Raw genomic sequence first — 18,696 nt, 5'->3', positions numbered from 1 at the left:
CCTCGTCTCCCGGTGTCATGGCGTCCTAACCGGAGGAAGTGTCTGAGAGGAGAACAGGGACTTCTGCCTTCGCCCTTTCCAGGTTCCAGGTTGGGAATCGGGGCTCGACTCGCTTCAGGACTCGCTTCAGGACTCGTTTCCGTTTCGGTGCTTTTCCATCGGTGACCGTGAAGATGGCCGACCCGGCGGAGTGCACCATCAAAGTGATGTGTCGCTTCAGGCCGCTGAACAGCTCCGAGGTGGTCCGGGGGGACAAGTTCATCCCCAAGTTCCAGGGGGACGAGACGGTGATCATCGGGGTGAGTCCCGGGCGGCGGTGGGGATGAGGCGGCCCCGGAGCGCCGGCAGCCGGTCGCCATTTTTGGCTCCGGTAGCGGTTAGCGTGTTAGCTACCGTTAGCCCGGGTCGAGCCCTTCACCAAAGCCGTCCCGTTAGAGGGTGTCCCCGAGTCCAGCCCCGGTTCACGGGTCGTTAAAGGAACAACTTCACGGTACAAGTGGAAACCCTCCGGTACCGCGGGTCTCTGCTGCCCGGCCGCTGCTGCCCGGCCGCCGCTCAACAAAGCCGAACGGCGGCCGGCCCAGCAGGAAGTGCCGCTAGCATTAGCCTCCAGGCTAACGGGAGCTCCACCTCGTTACCGCTCGACACTAAGTCACCGGTACCGGTGTGCCGGGCCCCGTGCCGGTGTGCCGGGCCCCGTGCCGGTGTGCCGGGCCCCGTGCCGGTGTGCCGGGCCCCGTGCCGGTGTGCCGGGCCCCGTGCCGGTGTGCCGGGGCCGGTATGAACAATCCCCGGTCGGCGTCAGCACTAAGCCTAAACTAGCTTTGAGTTAGCAAGGAGCTAATGCTAACCGCATTTCATAGCTGGCTGCTGACAGATTAGCCGGCCTAGGCTAGCTCAGTGCTGGCTCAGTGCTAGCTCAGTGCTAGCTCAGTGCTAGCTCAGTGCTAGCTCAGTGCTAGCTCAGTGCTAGCTCAGTGCTAGCTCAGTGCTAGCTCAGTGCTAAAGAGTAATAATGAAACTAATGGACTTGAAAGCCTTTAATAATAGTTTTAATGAAACTTGCAGCAGGAGACTCGACTAGACTTTGGTTCCAGTTTGAAATGCTGCTGATGGTTATCTGTTCATTTGTCTTTTTTCTTACTTTGGATCCATGTCATAGATTATGGATTGAGTCCTACAGAATTGATAACTTTTTTAAAAAACATCAGATTAAAGAAAACGCAAGTCACCAGAGAGGCGACCCAGATTCCCCAGTTGACAGAAAAACAGTACTCCCATACCCGTTAACCCTCATTATGTGACTCAGTGACCCTGGAATGTAGAACAAAATTTGTCTTATTGTTAATGTGACCAAAAAAATATTTCACCCTAAACAGTTTTCCTCAGGATCTAGCCGTGTAACTTCAAGATGGTTCAAGTCATCAAACCCAGTTTCCCCAACCTTTTTAGCTCCACGGACCGGTTTCATCGCAGACAATATTTAACAGACCTGCATTTGCTGGACGTTCGTTAATGACACCAGGACAAATGTAGTCTAACAATCAATCGCCACAGTGTTCTAATGTCAAGTGCAAGCAACAGATAGCAAATAAACCTTTATTCATAAATTAATTATCAACATCTCTGTAAACCACGTTATTTATTTTAGAACGAAAATGCTGTCTAATAAGAATCAATTATAGTAAAAACTGGATTCCAGTGACTAATGAAGTTCATTCTGAAATCTAGTGACTTCCAATCAATTGATCACCGTAGGACATATCCTGATCACTTCTGTATCAAATACTGAACAATCAATAATAATGAACCAGTGGCGCCTGAGCTGGTTTCTCTGCACCAGCAAGTCCATCTGGGGCTGAGGAGACAATGACCCCTTCTGGATGTCCGGTGGACTCTGGTCTGGTCCCTCAGACAGGAGGCTGGAATGAAGCAGGTTTCACTGCTTTGGTGGATAATCTGATGGATTTAATCCAGTTGAAGCAGCTGTGGGTTTCATTCTGGGGTAATGGGGTAACCTGTCATGTGGCCCAGGCCTGTCAAGAGGCACAGGCGCACGCATTTTTCTGTGCCTCATTCCACACAGAAGTCACTTTTCAAAATAAAACATCTTTGGACTGATAATCAATTAATAATAGAAAATATTTAAAAGTTATGTGCGGCCCGGTACCTCATGGCCCGCGGCCCGGTACCAGGTCACAAGCTGGTGGTTGAGGACTGCTGCTCTAAGTGAATCAGAACCATCATAGCAGCTGTTGGTCTTCGTCACAGATGAAAATGATGGCATCTGCAAAATTTCCACAGTAACATAGAAAAATGGGAATGCGTTGAACACCAGCATATGGCATATGATGTTAAGGAGGAGTCTGGGTTAAGCGTTACATTTAACACAAAGTGGGTGTCTTTGTGGACTTTGGTGTCTGACTTTAGGACTTTACAAGGCAATTCAAACTGATCTTGAATGCTGGTCATGAGGTTGAATGTTTTGCTTGGGTGAACAGGAATTATGTTTGTGTTGAATCTCATTCTTCAGATGGAAATTGTTGAAGGTTGAATCTGAAGCTATTGGGTGGTTTTTGAGGGTTTGAAGATGTTTGGCCTGAAAGGGCTTCTGGAGTTCCAATTGGCTGATGTGTTTAAATACCTCTCAGGACACATTACATTACCTTCTTTTGGTTTTAGCTCCTCATTAACTTGGTGGATAAACAAAACGAGGGTTACATTAGTAGCTGTGGTGACCTGTTGGATTGTTTGTGCAGACTCGGCCCTCAGGCCTGAGGTCCACCAGCCCAGTTCAGAGTGCTGTGATGGATTAAATCCATCAGATTATCCTGAGACCCCCCAAGCAGTGAAACCTGCTTCATTCCAGCCTCCTGTCTGAGGGACCAGACCAGAGTCCACCGGACGTCCAGAACCCATTTCAGGGGTCATTGTCTCCGTTAGCCCCAGATGGACTGGCTGGTGATGCCAAAACACCCGGGCACAAGTGGGCAGAACACTACAGCCCTTCCTTGTGAAATGTACATTTGCAGGCTAAATGAGCTGCAGCATGGCCTGCTGGGTAACCGGCCTGTGTTGGGCCTGTCAGGTTGGACTGGGCTGTCTCCCTGGGTGGGGTTAAGGTTAGGACATTTGTGACCATTTTGAGAGAATCCATGGTAAGAAAGATCAACTGAGACTGATGCCCCTGTTTCAACTCCAGACTTGTCCTGTAGTGGACGAATCTAACTATTTGTTTGACAATTAAATCATTAGCTGAAACTCGGTGCACATCCAGTTAGATTCTATGCAACACAAACTACGTTGATGCTCATAATTCTTCCCTGGATGAGGAAAGTCATGAATCCATCAGGAGCAGAAACATGACAGCGCACTCATCAGTGCTGAAGCAATGCTTCTCCCGTCATGACGTGTTCAGCAGTAATCCATCACAGGGTATTGTGCGTATTGTATACGTTTTAAAAATGCTCTTCTTAAGGGGTCACCACAGCCAATCAGTGTCCTCCATCTAACCCTGTCTTCTCATCCTCTTCTCTCACACCAACTACCTTCATGTCCTCTTTCACTACATCCATAAACCTCCTCTTTGGTCTTCCTCTAGGCCTCCTGCCTGGCAGTTCAGAACTCAGCATCCTTCTACCAATATATTCACTATCTCTCCTCTGGACATGTCCAAACCATCTCAGTCTGGCCTCTCTGACTTTATCTCCAGAACCTCTAACATGTGCTGTCCCTCTGATGTACTCATTCCTGATCCTATCCATCCTGGTCACTCCCAGAGAGAACCTCAGCATCTTCATCTCTGCTACCTCCAGCTCTGTCTCCTGTCTTTTCCTCAGTGACACTGTCTCTAGACCAAACAACATCACTGGTCTCACCACAGTTTTGTACACCTTTCATTTTAGCTGAAGCTCTTCTATCACACATCACACCTGACACTTTCCTCCACCCGTTCCATCCTGCCTGGACATGCTTCTTCACCTCTTTTCCACACTCTCCATTATGCTGGTTGCTGAAAATATCCAATCTTTAGTCCCCGATTCCCATCATTTCACAGAAGCTGCTGCAGCTTTTCATGCCTAGCAGGAATGTCTTAGTGGTTATAAACACTGACATGAACACAGAGTTTTATATCAGTGGTGATATAAAATCCCATTTTTATTTTTTCCCTTGGGTGTCACAGGAGTGTCTTATTGTTAAACTTGTAACACCACAGCTGACCCCCCCCCATTAAGCCATTAAGGGTAAACATTAATACAGATGAAGACATAAAAATTTGGCATTACATGAAATTATGAATAAAGTCAGGTAAGGGAACTCCGGCTATTAGCAACTAAAAAGTTAGTTCATATAGAATTAAAAATGATGACAGAATAATTAACACAAATAGTACTTATATATGTCAGCCGTGCCGTATGGACGGAATGGGTAACGGGTTTTCACTCATCAGCCGCCTTGTCTCTGCCTCACATGTCTTGTTTGCTAAGTCCTCGCAGATGTACAGGCAACGTGTTGGCTGCATCACAGATGTACAGGCAACGTGTTGGCTGCAGAGAAATGTTAGCTCAATGCTAACTGTTAGCTATCTAATCTCCAAACAAACACTGTGTTAGCCGGGTTATGTTATTTAGCAGTGAGCCGCTGGGATCGAGTTTTAAAGAACCAAGAGATCATGTTGTCCCATTGTTGGGAGGTTCCCTACGATCTCACTGCAGGTCTCACTCGGCTTTGTGAAACATGCAACCCGATCACAACGATCACCAATAATGCTCTATTGATTCCAGACAAACTACTGCACACAATGCACCACGGCCCCGTTTCTGAAACAGTTCTCACACAGTTGGATAGGATAGGGGTTAGGGTGGAGTAGGGTTAGGGTGGAGTAGGGTTTGGGTGGAGTAGGGTTTGGGGGGAGTAGGGTTTGGGTGGAGTAGGGTTAGGGTGGAGTAGGGTTAGGGTGGAGTAGGGTCAGGGTGGAGTAGGGTTAGGGTGGAGTAGGGTTAGGATGGGGCGGTGTGGGTCAGGGTTAGGGTGGAGTAGGGTCAGGGTGGAGTAGGGTTAGGATGGGGCGGTGTGGGTCAGGGTTAGGGTGGAGTAGGGTCAGGGTGGAGTAGGGTTAGGATGGGGCGGTGTGGGTCAGGGTTAGGGTGGAGTAGGGATAGGGTGGAGTAGGGTTAGGGTGGAGAAGGGTAAGGGTGGGGTAGGGTTGGGCTTAGGTTGGCTTAGGGTTAGGTTGGAGTAGGGTTAGGGTGGAGTAGGGTTAGGGTGGAGTAGGGTTAGGGTGGAGTAGGGTTATGGTGGAGTAGGGTTAGGGTGGAGCTGGTGTCACCTGCTACTAGCTGCTGCTCTCCTCTTCCAGGGCAAACCCTACATGTACGACAGAGTGTTCCAGACAAACACAACACAGGAACAAGTGTACAATGCCTGCGCCCAGAAGATCGTCAAAGGTAAGGCCTTCTGGTTCTGTTGTATTCACTATGGACGTGAATACCACAGCCTGGTGTCTTCAAACCTTCTGTGCTCTTGATTGTAGACGTTCTGGAGGGATACAATGGAACCATTTTTGCATATGGGCAGACATCGTCTGGAAAAACCCACACCATGGAGGTAAGAGACTCTTCGGAACGGCTGTTGGTTTGACGCTGTAGTGTGTTGGTGCACCAACGTTCTGTGTGTTCACAGGGGAACCTTCATGATACAGATTCCATGGGCATCATCCCCAGGATAGTACAAGACATCTTCAACTACATCTATTCCATGGATGAGAACCTGGAGTTCCATATCAAAGTACGTAGTCAGAGACCATTCCTGCCTTCGCTGCACTTCACACATGGTTAATATTAGTTGTGTTGTTAATGATGGAAATAAGAAAATGTCACAGCGAGACTTAATTCAGAATTACCTCAAGAAGAACATTAAAAGCCATTCTCCAAACCTTTTCCTGTAGCTCACTGGTGGTTGTTTGTAACACTTTAGAATAAAAAAAACAACCCCTTTTAATAATAGAGTAATAATCATAACCAATCCACACCTGTTGTAAATGTCTGTGAAACCGTTGAACGGTTTTCTGTGTGTTTCATGGACAGATTATCAGACAATAAGGATGTTCTTCTCTTCCCAGGTTTCATATTTTGAAATTTACTTAGACAAGATCCGGGACCTTCTGGATGGTGAGTAGCTGTTCTGTTTTAGAGAACACTGTACCTGTCATCTCAAAGGTGGTGTGGACACGACAGAATTAGCTGCTAAAGACCTGTCAAATGTCACCGAACCCGTCACCACAGACAAACCTGCCTTAGAACAGTTTAACCGGAGCTAGAACCTCCAGCTGACCACAGACAAACCTGCCTTAGAACCCTGACAAGATAAAGATGTTCCAGTTCACAAGTTTGTTCATTCATTCATTTGTTCATTCATTCATCCGTTCACCTTCTTGAAGACAGACTAATCTTCAGGTCTGATGTTTTAGGAGATAATCTGTTGTCTTAACGCGTGTTAATCCTGCTGCAAGTCACAGGCTTTATATGTCTTCATGATTTACATGCAGCAAAAATATATGTCAGGCTTCATCCATCCATCCATCCATCTGTTCATCCATCCACCTATCCATCCATCCATCGGTTCATGAATGAATGAAGTTATCTAAACATGGTCCCATGGACGAGAGGAGACCCCCCCAGAACAGAGTCCAGAGCTAATAAACACTCTAACAAAGAGGCAAACATTAGAGGGTTAATTCAGAGGAACTCCTGCTTCCACTGAGTTGTGCTTCAGCCAATCAGGGCTCTTAATGAGACACGTGACACAGCTGTTACCATGGAAACAGAGTCATCATGACTGATGCTGTCACCTGGACTGACACCTGTTCTGCCCCCCTCCAGTGTCAAAGACCAACCTGTCAGTGCATGAGGACAAGAACCGCGTGCCCTATGTGAAGGTGGGAACACTTGCCAGGTGTATCAGGTGTGTCAGGTATCTGCAGGGGGGCAGCCGTCTCACCTCTCTCCTGTCTCACAGGGCTGCACCGAGAGGTTCGTCTGCAGCCCCGAGGAGGTGATGGACACCATCGACGAGGGCAAGAGCAACAGACACGTGGCCGTCACCAGTAAGACCCGTGTCTGGGGGGGTTCCTGTCTGTTTCCTGTCTGAGGGGGTATTTCCCGTCAGTGTTTCCTGTCTGTGGCGTCTGATCCGTCTGTCTCTCCCCCAGACATGAACGAACACAGCTCCAGGAGTCACAGCATCTTCCTGATCAACGTCAAACAGGAAAACACTCAGACGGAGCAGAAGCTCAGTGGCAAACTGTACCTGGTGGATCTGGCTGGCAGTGAGAAGGTACTGGGAATCATGGGAAAGTGCCCCGCCCCGCCCCATCAGGCTGAGCTCACAGCAAACATTTTGATTGGCAGGTCAGTAAAACGGGAGCAGAAGGAGCCGTTCTGGACGAGGCCAAGAACATCAACAAGTCGCTGTCGTCCCTCGGAAACGTCATCTCCGCTCTGGCTGAGGGCACGGTCAGTGGCCACTTCCTGTCTCCTCCTCTCTACTTCCTGTCTCCTCCTCTCTACTTCCTGTCTGGTCTAACCGTCGCTGGTTTAAGTCAACCTGCTGAACTTACAGCTAGCATGTGGCTAGTTAGCAGGAACCAGCACAGAGCACATCAGCTGCTGCCTCAGGGCGTGTGTGTGTGTGTGTGTGTGTGTGTGTGTGTGTGTGTGTGTGTGTGTGTGTGTGTGTGTGTGTGTGTGTGTGTGTGTGTGTGTGTGTGTGTGTGTGTGTGTGTGTGTGTGTGTGTGTGTGTGTGTGTGTGTGTGTGTGTGTGTGTGTGAGTGGGTGTGTGGGTGTGAAACCAGTTTGAAAGTTTAACACTTGTTGGCTTTTTTAAATTTTTGAAATGAGGTAAATGCTCTGGAGTTATAAAACCTGAATTGCCCTGTGTGGGGGGGGGGGGGCAATAAAAGACAGGTGGACTGAGTTCTGTCTTTCAGAATATAATGAGCATTTATGACATCATCACGTTGGTGATTGGACACAGTGAGTGTTGGACCGTTTCTGACCAAGTGATCATTTTGTTGCATCACATTTTCCAGCTGTGTTGGTTTAAACTACCTGGAAGCCGCAGCTTCTAGACTTTCTAGAGCAGGGGGGTCAAACTCATCTGCACTGGGGGCCACATCAGCCTCACGGCTGTCGTCAAAGGTCCAGATGTAACTAATAAATGTAACTAAATGTAACTCAATGTAATGTAACTAAATGTAACTACGCCTTAATGTAACTAATAAATTAAATGTAACTACTCCTTAATGTAACTAATAAATGTAACTCAGTGTAATGTAACTAAATGTAACTACGCCTTAATGTAACTAATAAATGTAACTAAATGTAACTCAGTGTAATGTAACTAAATGTAACTACTCCTTAATGTAACTACTAAATGTAACTCAGTGTAATGTAACTAAATGTAACTACTCCTTAATATAACTAATAAATGTAACTCAGTGTAATGTAACTAAATGTAACTACTCCTTAATGTAACTAATGAATGTAACTAAATGTAACTCAGTGTAATGTAACTAAATGTAACTACTCCTTAATGTAACTAATAAATGTAACTAAATGTAACTCAGTGTAATGTAACTAAATGTAACTACTCCTTAATGTAACTAATAAACGTAACTGAATGTAACTCAGTGTAATGTAACTAAATGTAACTACTCCTTAATGTAACTAATAAATGTAACTAAATGTAACTCAGTGTAATGTAACTAAATGTAACTACTCCTTAATGTAACTAATAAATGTAACTAAATGTAACTCAGTGTAATGTAACTAAATGTAACTACTCCTTAATGTAACTAATAAATGTAACTCAGTGTAATGTAACTAAATGTAACTACTCCTTAATGCAACTAATAAATGTAACTAAATGTAACTCAGTGTAATGTAACTAAATGTAACTACTCCTTAATGTTAAATAACTGAATTTCTGACTGATTCTAGTTCCAAACATTACAGTTAGACAGAAAAAACATGTTTGTTTGTTTCTCTGTTCTAACATAAATCCTTTTCATTTGTCAGGTTATTAAACCCACAGAACTCCATCAATCAAGGATCAAACTATCAATAAAGAAAAATAACATCAGACACAAGTTAGGACGTTAACTCTGTTCACTACGTTTAGTCAGAGTTAAAATGGGCTGAACTACTGCATTGTGGGAAATGTAGTTTTGGTTACAGCACACTTTTGACCTATTTATTTTTAGACAATGTGACCTTTTTTGGTCTCGTGGGCCATATTAAATGATGTGGAGGGCCACATTTGGCCCCTGGGCCTTGAGTTTGACACATGTGTGTTCCACTTCATGGTGAACATTTCCTCCCTGGTCAGGAAGATCAGGTCGAGCAGTGATCGTGTAGCCTGCAGGAAGTGTTCTTCACACAGCTGAAGTGTGTGTGTGTGTGTGTGTGTGTGTGTGTGTTTATAACATATCCTGATGATGTGTGGTTATAACACACCCTGGTCCCCCCCCAGGCCTACATCCCCTACAGGGACAGTAAGATGACGCGGATCCTGCAGGACTCTCTGGGGGGTAACTGTCGCACCACCATCGTGATCTGCTGCTCACCTTCGTCCTACAACGAGGCTGAGACCAAAACCACCCTGATGTTCGGCCAGAGGTAGGCGGGGCGGTCAGGTGGGCGTGTGCTGTGAGGGAATGAAGCTGATTGGCCTCTCCTGCAGAGCGAAGACCATCAAGAACACGGTGTGTGTGAACATCGAGCTGACGGCAGAGCAGTGGAAGCAGAAGTACGAGAGGGAGAAGGAGAAGAACAAGAGCCTGAGGAACACTGTCACCTGGCTGGAGAACGAGCTGAACCGCTGGAGGAACGGTGAGCTGGTTGGCCCGCTGCTGTCAGGTGATCGGCTCCGGTCCGACCGGTTTAAACTGTTTGAATCCCTCAGGCGAGAGCGTTCCGGTGGAGGAGCAGTTCGACAAGGAGAAGGCCAAAGCCGAGGTGCTCGCCCTGGACAGCATCCTGAACGACAAGCCCGCCTCCACGCCCAACGTGCCCGGCGTTCGCCTGACCGACGTGGAGAAGGACAAGTGTGAGGCGGAACTGGCCAAGCTGTACAAGCAGCTGGACGACAAGGTGGGGGCGCTCACGGTCCCCCCCAACAGGAATTCATTACACAACTAGAACCAATGCAGTCAGACTGCAATATCCCTCGACACCCCTGAATTCAAAATGTTACCCTGATCTACTGTCATAGGTCAAAGCAGTAACGTTGACCTATGGTCTTACTCACACTGGCCTTCTCCCTCGTCTGTCTATCTTATCCGGTTCCTGAGTGTACAAAAGTCAAAATGTGACGTGCCTGAGTCATGTGCTTTTTGTTTCTTCTCCACGGTTGTGGAGATATTTGGTGGACTAACGAACGAACACTGACCATTCCAGTACATCACCGTTCTGAAGCGGAATGGAATCAGACCAGAACGGCTGCATACCATTAAAACTGAATGTGTCCAAAGAAAAGAAATTAACATGAAGCTGAACAGAATCTGGGATCCGCCCCTGGATCTCACCTGGGGAACCCCGACAACCGACTAGTGATGCTTTGTGACATCAGTCGCTCTGAGCTCTGCAGGAAACAGGTGATCCTTCATCCGTTCATCCTCTCCTCTTCTTCACTGTCCAGGATGAGGAAATCAACCAGCAGAGCCAGCTGGCGGAGAAGCTGAAGCAGCAGATGCTGGACCAGGACGAGGTGAGGCTGGACCAGAACACGTCCTCTGGAGCCTGAAGTCCACTCTCTAATCCCTAATCCCACTTCCCTCCTGCAGCTCCTGGCCTCCTCCCGCCGGGACCACGACAACCTGCAGGCGGAGCTGAACCGCCTGCAGGCGGAGAACGAGGCCTCCAAGGACGAGGTGAAGGAGGTGCTGCAGGCCCTGGAGGAACTGGCCGTCAACTACGACCAGAAGAGCCAGGAGGTGGAGGACAAGACCAAGGAGTTTGAGGCCATCAGCGAGGAGCTGAACCAGAAGTCGGTGAGCAGGGACAGTCCAGACTGCCATGGGGGGGGGGGGGGACCTGTCCCACATCCTGTCCCACATCCTGTCCTTAACGAGAAATAACAAGAACGTCTCCCGCAGTCCATCCTGTCGTCTCTGGACTCTGAGCTCCAGAAGCTGAAGGAGATGTCCAACCACCAGAAGAAGAGGGTGACGGAGATGATGTCATCGCTGCTCAAGGACCTGGCTGAGATCGGCATCGCCGTGGGCAGCAATGACATCAAGGTGGGGGCGGCCGTTGATCTCCACACGCGTGTGGTGGTGAGCTGCTCCACCTGCTCCGGTTCCTCACGTTCTCCTCTGCAGCAGCACGAGGGCGGCAGCGGCCTGATCGACGAGGAGTTCACCGTGGCCCGACTCTACATCAGCAAGATGAAGTCGGAGGTGAAGACCATGGCCAAGCGCTGCCGGCAGCTGGAGAGCAGCCAGTCGGAGAGCAACAAGAAGATGGACGAGAACGAGAAGGAGCTGGCCGCCTGCCAGCTGCGCATCTCACAGGTCAGGAGGCTCCACCCCCACGAAGCCTTCAGATAAGAGCAGCCAATCAGAAGCCTGGCTTTCTCTTGTGTCTGCAGCACGAGGCCAAGATCAAGTCCCTGACCGAGTACCTGCAGAACATCGAGCACAAGAAGAGGCAGCTGGAGGAGAACGTGGACTCTCTGAACGAAGAACTGGTCAAGATCAGCGCTCAGGGTAGGTCCCGCCTCGGGGGCGGAGCCAGAGGCGCACCTGTTGGTGGAAATCAGAAGATCTGCTCTGTCGCTTGGTGACGCTGCTGCTTTTGTTTCACAGAGAAGGTCCACGCGATGGAGAAGGAGAACGAGATCCAGACGGCCAATGAAGTGAAGGTACGTCCCACAGCAAGGTCGTGAAGCAGGTAACGCTCTTCTGGCCCAGAGAAGATGTGAGTCTGAACTCCAACACGCTGTGTTGCTCCTCAGGAAGCAGTGGAGAAGCAAATCCACTCCCACCGTGAAGCTCATCAGAAGCAGATCAGCAGCCTGAGAGACGAGCTGGACAACAAGGAGAAGCTGATCACCGAGCTTCAGGAGTGAGGACCAGAAACCCTGAAGGCTCCACACAGAACCTGAAGAACCTCAAGAACCTCTAACGTGATTCTGTTCTCCTGCAGCCTGAACCAGAAGACCATGCTGGAGCAGGAGAGGCTGCGTGTGGAGCATGAGAAGCTCAAGTCCACCGATCAGGAGAAGAGCCGCAAGCTGCACGAGCTGACGTAGGTCTGAGGCTCCTGGTTCCCATTTAGAGCTCTACACTGGTTGCCATTAGAGCCCTTAGAGCTCTGTACTGGTTCCCATCAGAGCATTTAGAGCTCTACACTGGTTGCCATTAGAGCCCTTAGAGCTCTGTACTGGTTCCCATCAGAGCCTTTAGAGCTCTGTACTGGTTCCCATCAGAGCGTTTAGAGCTCTGCACTGGTTCCCATTAGAGCCCCTAGAGCTCTGCACTGGCTCCCATTAGAGCCTTTAGAGCTCTTCACTGGTTCCCATTAGAGCCTTTAGAGCTCTGTACTGGTTCCCATCAGAGCCTTTAGAGCTCTCCACTGGTTCCCATTAGAGCCCTTAGAGCTCTGTACTGGTTCCCATCAGAGCATTTAGAGCTCTACACTGGTTCCCATTAGAGCCTTTAGAGCTCTGTACTGGTTCCCATTATAGCCTTTAGAGCTCTGTACTGGTTCCCATTAGAGCCTTTAGAGCTCTGTACTGGTTCCCATAAGAGCCCCTAGAGCTCTGCACTGGCTCCCATTAGAGCCTTTAGAGCTCTGCACTGGTTCCCATCAGAGCCTTTAGAGCTGTACACTGGTTCCCATTAGAGCCTTTAGAGCTCTGCACTGGTTCCCATTAGAGCCTCTAAAGCTCTACACTGGTTCCCATTAGTGCCATTAGAGCTCTGCACTGGTTCCCATGAGAACCTTTAGAGCTCTACACTGGTTCCCATAAGAGCCTTTAGAGCTCTGCGCTGGTTCCCATTACAGCTCTGCTTGTCTTCCAGGGTGATGCAGGACCGGAGGGAACAGGCCCGACAGGACCTGAAGGGTCTGGAGGAGACGGTGGTGAGTTTCCTGTGGGATCAGATCAGGTTCCTCCTGCTGTCTGCTGATCTTCTGATCACTGGTCAGACTATTGATCATTGATCAGTTCTTCTGGTCCAGGTCTCCAGGTGTTCCTTCAAACTGCTGGCTGGACGTCGTCCTCTAACGCTTCTGTTTCCGTTCCAGGCCAAAGAGCTGCAGACGCTTCACAACCTGAGGAAGCTCTTCGTCCAGGACCTGGCCACCAGAGTGAAGAAGGTGACCATCAGCAGCTGTGGTCTGCAGGTCTGAAGGTCTGTGGTGGTCTGTAATCCTGACTGTCTGTTGTGCAGAGCGCTGAGATGGACTCGGACGACACCGGCGGCAGCGCCGCCCAGAAGCAGAAGATCTCCTTCCTGGAGAACAACCTGGAGCAGCTGACCAAAGTTCACAAGCAGGTGGGGGCTCCCAGACGGCTGCTCCACCCCTCTCCACCCATCCTATGGGGGCTGCGTCCCCTTTGGCTTGGGTCGGTGAACTAACAGGAGGTTGTCGCCCCCAGCTGGTGCGTGATAACGCAGACCTGCGCTGTGAGCTTCCGAAGCTGGAGAAGCGTCTGCGCGCCACGGCGGAGCGGGTCAAAGCCCTGGAGTCGGCCCTGAAGGAGGCCAAGGAGAACGCCGCCCGCGACCGCAAGCGCTACCAGCAGGAGGTGGACCGCATCAAGGAGGCGGTCCGGGCCAAGAACATGGCCCGGAGGGGCCACTCGGCCCAGATCGGTGGGTGGAGCCAGCCTCAGACCGTTAGCCCGTGGCTAAGCTAACCCTCACACTGTGTGTTACTCCCTCCCCAGCCAAGCCCATCCGGCCTGGGCAGCAGCCGGTGGCGTCCCCAACCCACCCCAACATCAACCGCAGCGGAGGGGGCTTCTACCAGAACAGCCAGACGGTGTCCATCAGGGGGGGAGGCAGCAGCAGGACGGAGAAGAAGTGAGAGAAGCGTTTCAGCGTCCGAGGAGGAGTGACTGAAACCGTCATCACTCCTCCTCCGGTGATGTTCCCCCCACAGCTGTGATGTTCACCCCACAGCTGTGATGTTCACCCCACAGCTGTGATGTTCACCCCACAGCTGTGATGTTCACCCCACAGCTGTGATGTTCACCCCACAGCTGTGATGTTCACCCCACAACTGTGATGTTCACCCCACAGCTGTGATGTTCACCCCACAGCTGTGATGTTCACCCCACAGCTGTGATGTTCACCCCACAGCTGTGATGTTCCACAGATACCCACTGATATCTCTTCCTCTCTCTCTCTGCAGCTGATGTGCGGCGAGATGAAGGGACGACACCACAGAAGAAGCCGAACCCCCCCCCCCCCCCTCCCATCATTCCGTTGCGGTAAACCGGCTCCGTGTCTCTGCCTCGGAGCCACGAAGGAGTTTCTGACCTAGAAATATCTTTATAGAAATATTCCTGACCTGTACAGCTCCGCCCACCTCACCTCCACCCATCACTCCCGTCACCACGCCCCCCAGTCCCATCACCACGCCCCCACTCCCGTCACCACGCCCCCCAGTCCCATCACCACGACCCCTGTCCCATCACCACGCCCACCACTCCCATCACCACGACCCCTGTCCCATCACCACGACCCCTGTCCCATCACCACGCCCACCACTCCCATCACCACGACCCCTGTCCCATCACCACGCCCCCCAGTCCCATCACCACGCCTCTTTGTCTGACATCAAATTTAAGATAGGAAGTAGGACCCTAACCTCCCGACCTGACCTCCTGACCCAACCTCCTGACCTGACCTCCTGACCCAACCTCCTGACCTGACCTCCTGACCCAACGACCTGACCTCCTGACCCAACCTCCTGACCTGACCTCCTGACCCAACCTCCTGACCCAACCTCCTGACCCGACCTCCTGACCCGACCTCCTGACCCGACCTCCTGACCCGACCTCCTGACCCGACCTCCTTGTTGTGGAGGCCTGACGGTGTCGTAATCGTGTTCCGTGTGGAGCTGAATGTAAACACACGCGTGTACAACCACCAAAACACCCCAAAACGGTCCCAGACAGCAGCTGTAGGCCCGCCTCCGACCTGCAGGTGGAGCTGAAGCTGTAGGCCCGCCTCCGACCTGGAGGTGGAGCTGAAGCTGTAGGCCCGCCTCCGACCTGGAGGTGGAGCTAAAGTGACTCCTTGCCATCGGCACGTCTGTCCAGACAGATAAGGGTTAAAAAGACAACCGGGAGACCGACCTGACGACCGACCTGACGACCGACCTGACGACCGACCTGACGACCGTCGTCATGGAGAATCTGGACGCACGAAGACATTCAGGCTGACTCCGCCTCTGTTAGCATAGCTGATGCTAATTAGCTAAACGTGTTTTCTATCTGTGTGCAGGTCAGCGGAGACACCCCCCCCCCCCGCGGAATCCTAAATGTAGATACCCCTCCACCACATCCGCCCGCCCTATGCGGCAAGATGTTGTCGCGTCACTTTTGCTTTGTCCCCCCCCTGTTAGTTTCTAGTAGGTGTAGGGCTGCCCCCCCACCCCCCGTTTCTAGTAGGTGTAGGGCTGCCCACCCCCCTCCCCCACAGATTGCAGGAAGCACTTCTGGTTTCATGTCTTTGTTCTGTCGCTGCATGAAAGGGGGGGTGGCATCAGTCGATGGGTCCGCCCCCCACCACTGATCAGCCAGTCGGGGGGGCCGGGTCTAAAATTGCACAACAATCCTGTGTCCTCTTGTGGGGAGTTTAATTTAACTGAATCTTGTCGGTGTCGGATTATTTACCTGTATTTTTAGTGTCATTACTTTTTTAATCCCCAGTTTGTTGTTTAAATCCAGATGAAGGGTCAGGGGTCAGGGGTCAGGGTTAGAGATGGTGCTCCAGTGAGAGCCGCTAGTGATCGTCACCGCGGCACCAGAACACTAAACTGTAAAATACAATGAAGATCAGTCGCCGGGCAGGAATGAAGGTGGATAGCAGCTAGCCTCTAACTGCTAGCCGCTAACTGCTAGCAGCTAGCCGCTAACTGCTAGCAGCGGCGTCTCAGTCTTGCAGCTCCTCAGTCCGCTTCGCTCTCCCTCCTGAAACCTAAATCTGAAGGTGATATGACTCGACCTGAGCGGTGGGGGCCGTTCAACTGGTCCCAGCTCCTTAAAAAAAGAACATCTGCAAACTGAGCTTCCAGCTGAGACGAGTGGAACAACGTCAGAGGAGGAGCATCAGAACCTCAGAGGAGGAGCATTAGAACCTCAGAGGAGGAGCATTAGAACCTCAGAGGAGGAGCATTAGAACCTCAGAGGAGGAGCATCAGAACCTCAGAGGAGGAGCATCAGAACCTCAGAGGAGGAGCATCAGAACCTCAGAGGAGGAGCATCAGAACCTCAGAGGAGGAGCATCAGAACCTCAGAGGAGGACTCGGCCCTCCTTAAAGGAACAGTTCACACTAACAATCCATCATGTCCTGGCGCTGACGGAGTGTCGGGTGAAGTTTCTTCATCCACAAAGCGTCTCTGGAGCTTCACAGCGAAACATCGACTTAAACAACCAAAGAAAAACACGTCTCCAGGTGTAAATAGTTGTTTCAGCTCCAGAGAAGCTGTAAATAACGCTGCAGCTTTTCACATCACTGTTTTACTGTTGGGACACTTGAGCTCTGGGTTCTTCATCTTTCTAAAGGAATTTGTCTTCATCTGCTGTTCCTCTGTCAGACTCCTGATACAAATTGCTCTATTAACAGATGTTTGAATCAATGACGCGACTCTTCTGGTGAATCGTTCCTTTAAGTTAGTTTTAAAGTGGTTTCATGGCCCTTCCTGGACGTCTGCATTCGTTCAAACACTCCATAGGCGGCTGTTTCTGACTGGAACACGAGTTTTCCCCAAAGCTCTGGAGCACTTGTTCTTCCCACCAACTGCAGGAGGTGTCTGTAGCCGGGCGGCGTTGGGTGCCTGTGGAGACGATCTGGTCACTGTCCACTTCCAGATGCGTTCAGACTGCAGCATGGACCTCAACATGTTCATCCTTTGACCTTCCCCCAAACGACGCCTAACAGAAATATAGTCGATAAAAAGAGCAAAGAATATTTGTGGTGTTCACGTGAAATGGATTTTGCATTAATTCTAAAAGTATAGCCACTTTTTTTATTACTGTGTAATAGTTGGTCGATTTTTAAAAGGACAGTTTTGAGGATCCATAGGTGGACGAGGTACTGGGTCATTCCTGGGGAGCGGGGACGCAGATAGCCGTGCTCTCATTGGACCGAGACGGGAAGTTCAGGAGATCACAGCTTTGGATTGATTGCATGATGTAAATGTATGTGTGATTAAATAATTATGAGAAAACACCAACCTTTCTGTCGTTATTGGTTCTAGTCCTCATTGTTCTGTAGGAGCAAAACCAATTAATGAGTTTGGATCAGTAATCAGGAAAGACAATTTCTCCGTAAGGGACACTAAAGTGGACTTTATTGTAATGCTGCGGATCCTGAAGGATTTCTGAATAAACCGGGTTTTGGCTCTGATGACAACCTGGTGGAGTCAGACAAGCCCAGGAGTTAACGGCTTCAGGTCAGGAGTCGAACCCTCCCCTGTTCCCTCAGCCAGGGGGTTGTTGGTGACGTCATCTCCACAAACCCCGTGCCGTTTTCTAGGCGTGTGTTAGTTTGCTAAAGGAGCGGTGATTGGTCTTCCTGTCCCACAGGTGACTCACAGGGTGTGTCTGAATTCCACGAGTGTCCTTTGGACCGAATGATTCTGGGTTTGTAATAAAGTCTTTTCAATGGTTATTTGCTATTAACTGTTGTTATAGTGCATTCATATATTAATTTTCAAAAATGATTTTGTGATTAAATCACATGAACAAAATAGAATAAATCACGTTTAATGGAAGAAATGAAAATGAGAATGTTTTACATCAGGACTGATGTTTCTGGCCTTGAACTGAACAATATAATATATTCATGTCGATATGGACAAACAGTCATCTTCAGATCACCACCGCTGTATCCGCCGCAGCGGGTCGCGGGGGAGCCGGAGTCTATCTCGGCGGCATAGGGCGTGAGGCGGGGGACACTCCGGGCACGACGCCAGTGCACCGCTGAGCCACACACAAAGACATGCAACCATGCACACACACACACTCATTCCTACGGGCAATTTGGAACGGCCAATCAACCTGAAGCGCATGTTTCTGGAGGGGGGAGGAAGCCGGAGAACCCCCCAGACACGCAGAGGGCATGAGAACTCCACACAGAGCGGGAGTCGAATCCCGATCCGCCGTGTTGTGAGGCGGCAGCGCAGTGTGTGTGTGTGTGTGTGTGTGTGTCTGTGTGTTTGTGTGTGTGTGTGTGTGTGTGTGTGTGTCTGTGTGTGTGTGTGTGTGTCTGTGTGTGTGTGTGTGTGTGTGTGTGTGTGTGTGTGTGTGTGTGTGTGTGTGTGTGTGTGTGTGTGTGTGTGTGTGTGCTAACCACTGCGCCTCCGTGCCGCCCCTCATGGATAAACAGTCTTTATTAAAAGTTATTTTCAAAGATGTTAGATCTTTGAGGAAATTCCCCTTTCCTCTGTAGACT

General features: G+C 50.0%; 1 protein-coding gene across 2 annotated transcripts; it reads left to right on the top strand.

The window, feature by feature from the left end:
- The first annotated feature begins 4 nt into the window (after positions 1 to 4).
- LOC137612458 (kinesin-1 heavy chain) lies at positions 5 to 17,491 on the top strand. 2 transcript variants are annotated; one of them, XM_068340997.1, is made up of 26 exons: positions 5 to 299; positions 5,360 to 5,447; positions 5,534 to 5,607; positions 5,683 to 5,787; positions 6,122 to 6,170; positions 6,882 to 6,937; positions 7,018 to 7,105; positions 7,211 to 7,335; positions 7,410 to 7,514; positions 9,533 to 9,678; positions 9,743 to 9,891; positions 9,965 to 10,152; positions 10,700 to 10,768; positions 10,845 to 11,051; positions 11,157 to 11,300; positions 11,385 to 11,573; positions 11,651 to 11,768; positions 11,868 to 11,923; positions 12,017 to 12,126; positions 12,208 to 12,309; positions 13,086 to 13,146; positions 13,312 to 13,383; positions 13,458 to 13,562; positions 13,667 to 13,883; positions 13,958 to 14,093; positions 14,425 to 17,491. In XM_068340997.1, exons 1-26 carry the CDS (start codon positions 174 to 176, stop codon positions 14,426 to 14,428), a joined length of 2,889 nt encoding a protein of 962 aa, XP_068197098.1. In that variant the 5' UTR covers positions 5 to 173; the 3' UTR covers positions 14,429 to 17,491. The 2 variants fall into 2 exon arrangements, with proteins under 2 accessions (XP_068197098.1, XP_068197097.1); XM_068340996.1 differs by having other exon boundaries at positions 6 to 299; positions 11,382 to 11,573.
- The last annotated feature ends 1,205 nt before the right edge of the window (positions 17,492 to 18,696 follow it).

Source organism: Antennarius striatus, chromosome 18 (assembly GCF_040054535.1).
Source record: "Antennarius striatus isolate MH-2024 chromosome 18, ASM4005453v1, whole genome shotgun sequence".
In the NCBI taxonomy this organism is placed as follows: Eukaryota; Metazoa; Chordata; class Actinopteri; order Lophiiformes; family Antennariidae; genus Antennarius; species Antennarius striatus.
This window is presented reverse-complemented; position numbering and strand designations above follow the sequence as displayed.

Bases quoted from the DNA above. Each gene is read 5' to 3' on its own strand.
- LOC137612458 (XM_068340996.1), top strand. From the start codon at position 174: ATGGCCGACCCGGCGGAGTGCACCATCAAAGTGATGTGTCGCTTCAGG. The intron at 11,052-11,156 runs GTGAGCAGGGAC...CGTCTCCCGCAG, and splicing joins AGGAGCTGAACCAGAAGTCG to TCCATCCTGTCGTCTCTGGA. The intron at 11,924-12,016 runs GTACGTCCCACA...GTTGCTCCTCAG, and splicing joins AGACGGCCAATGAAGTGAAG to GAAGCAGTGGAGAAGCAAAT.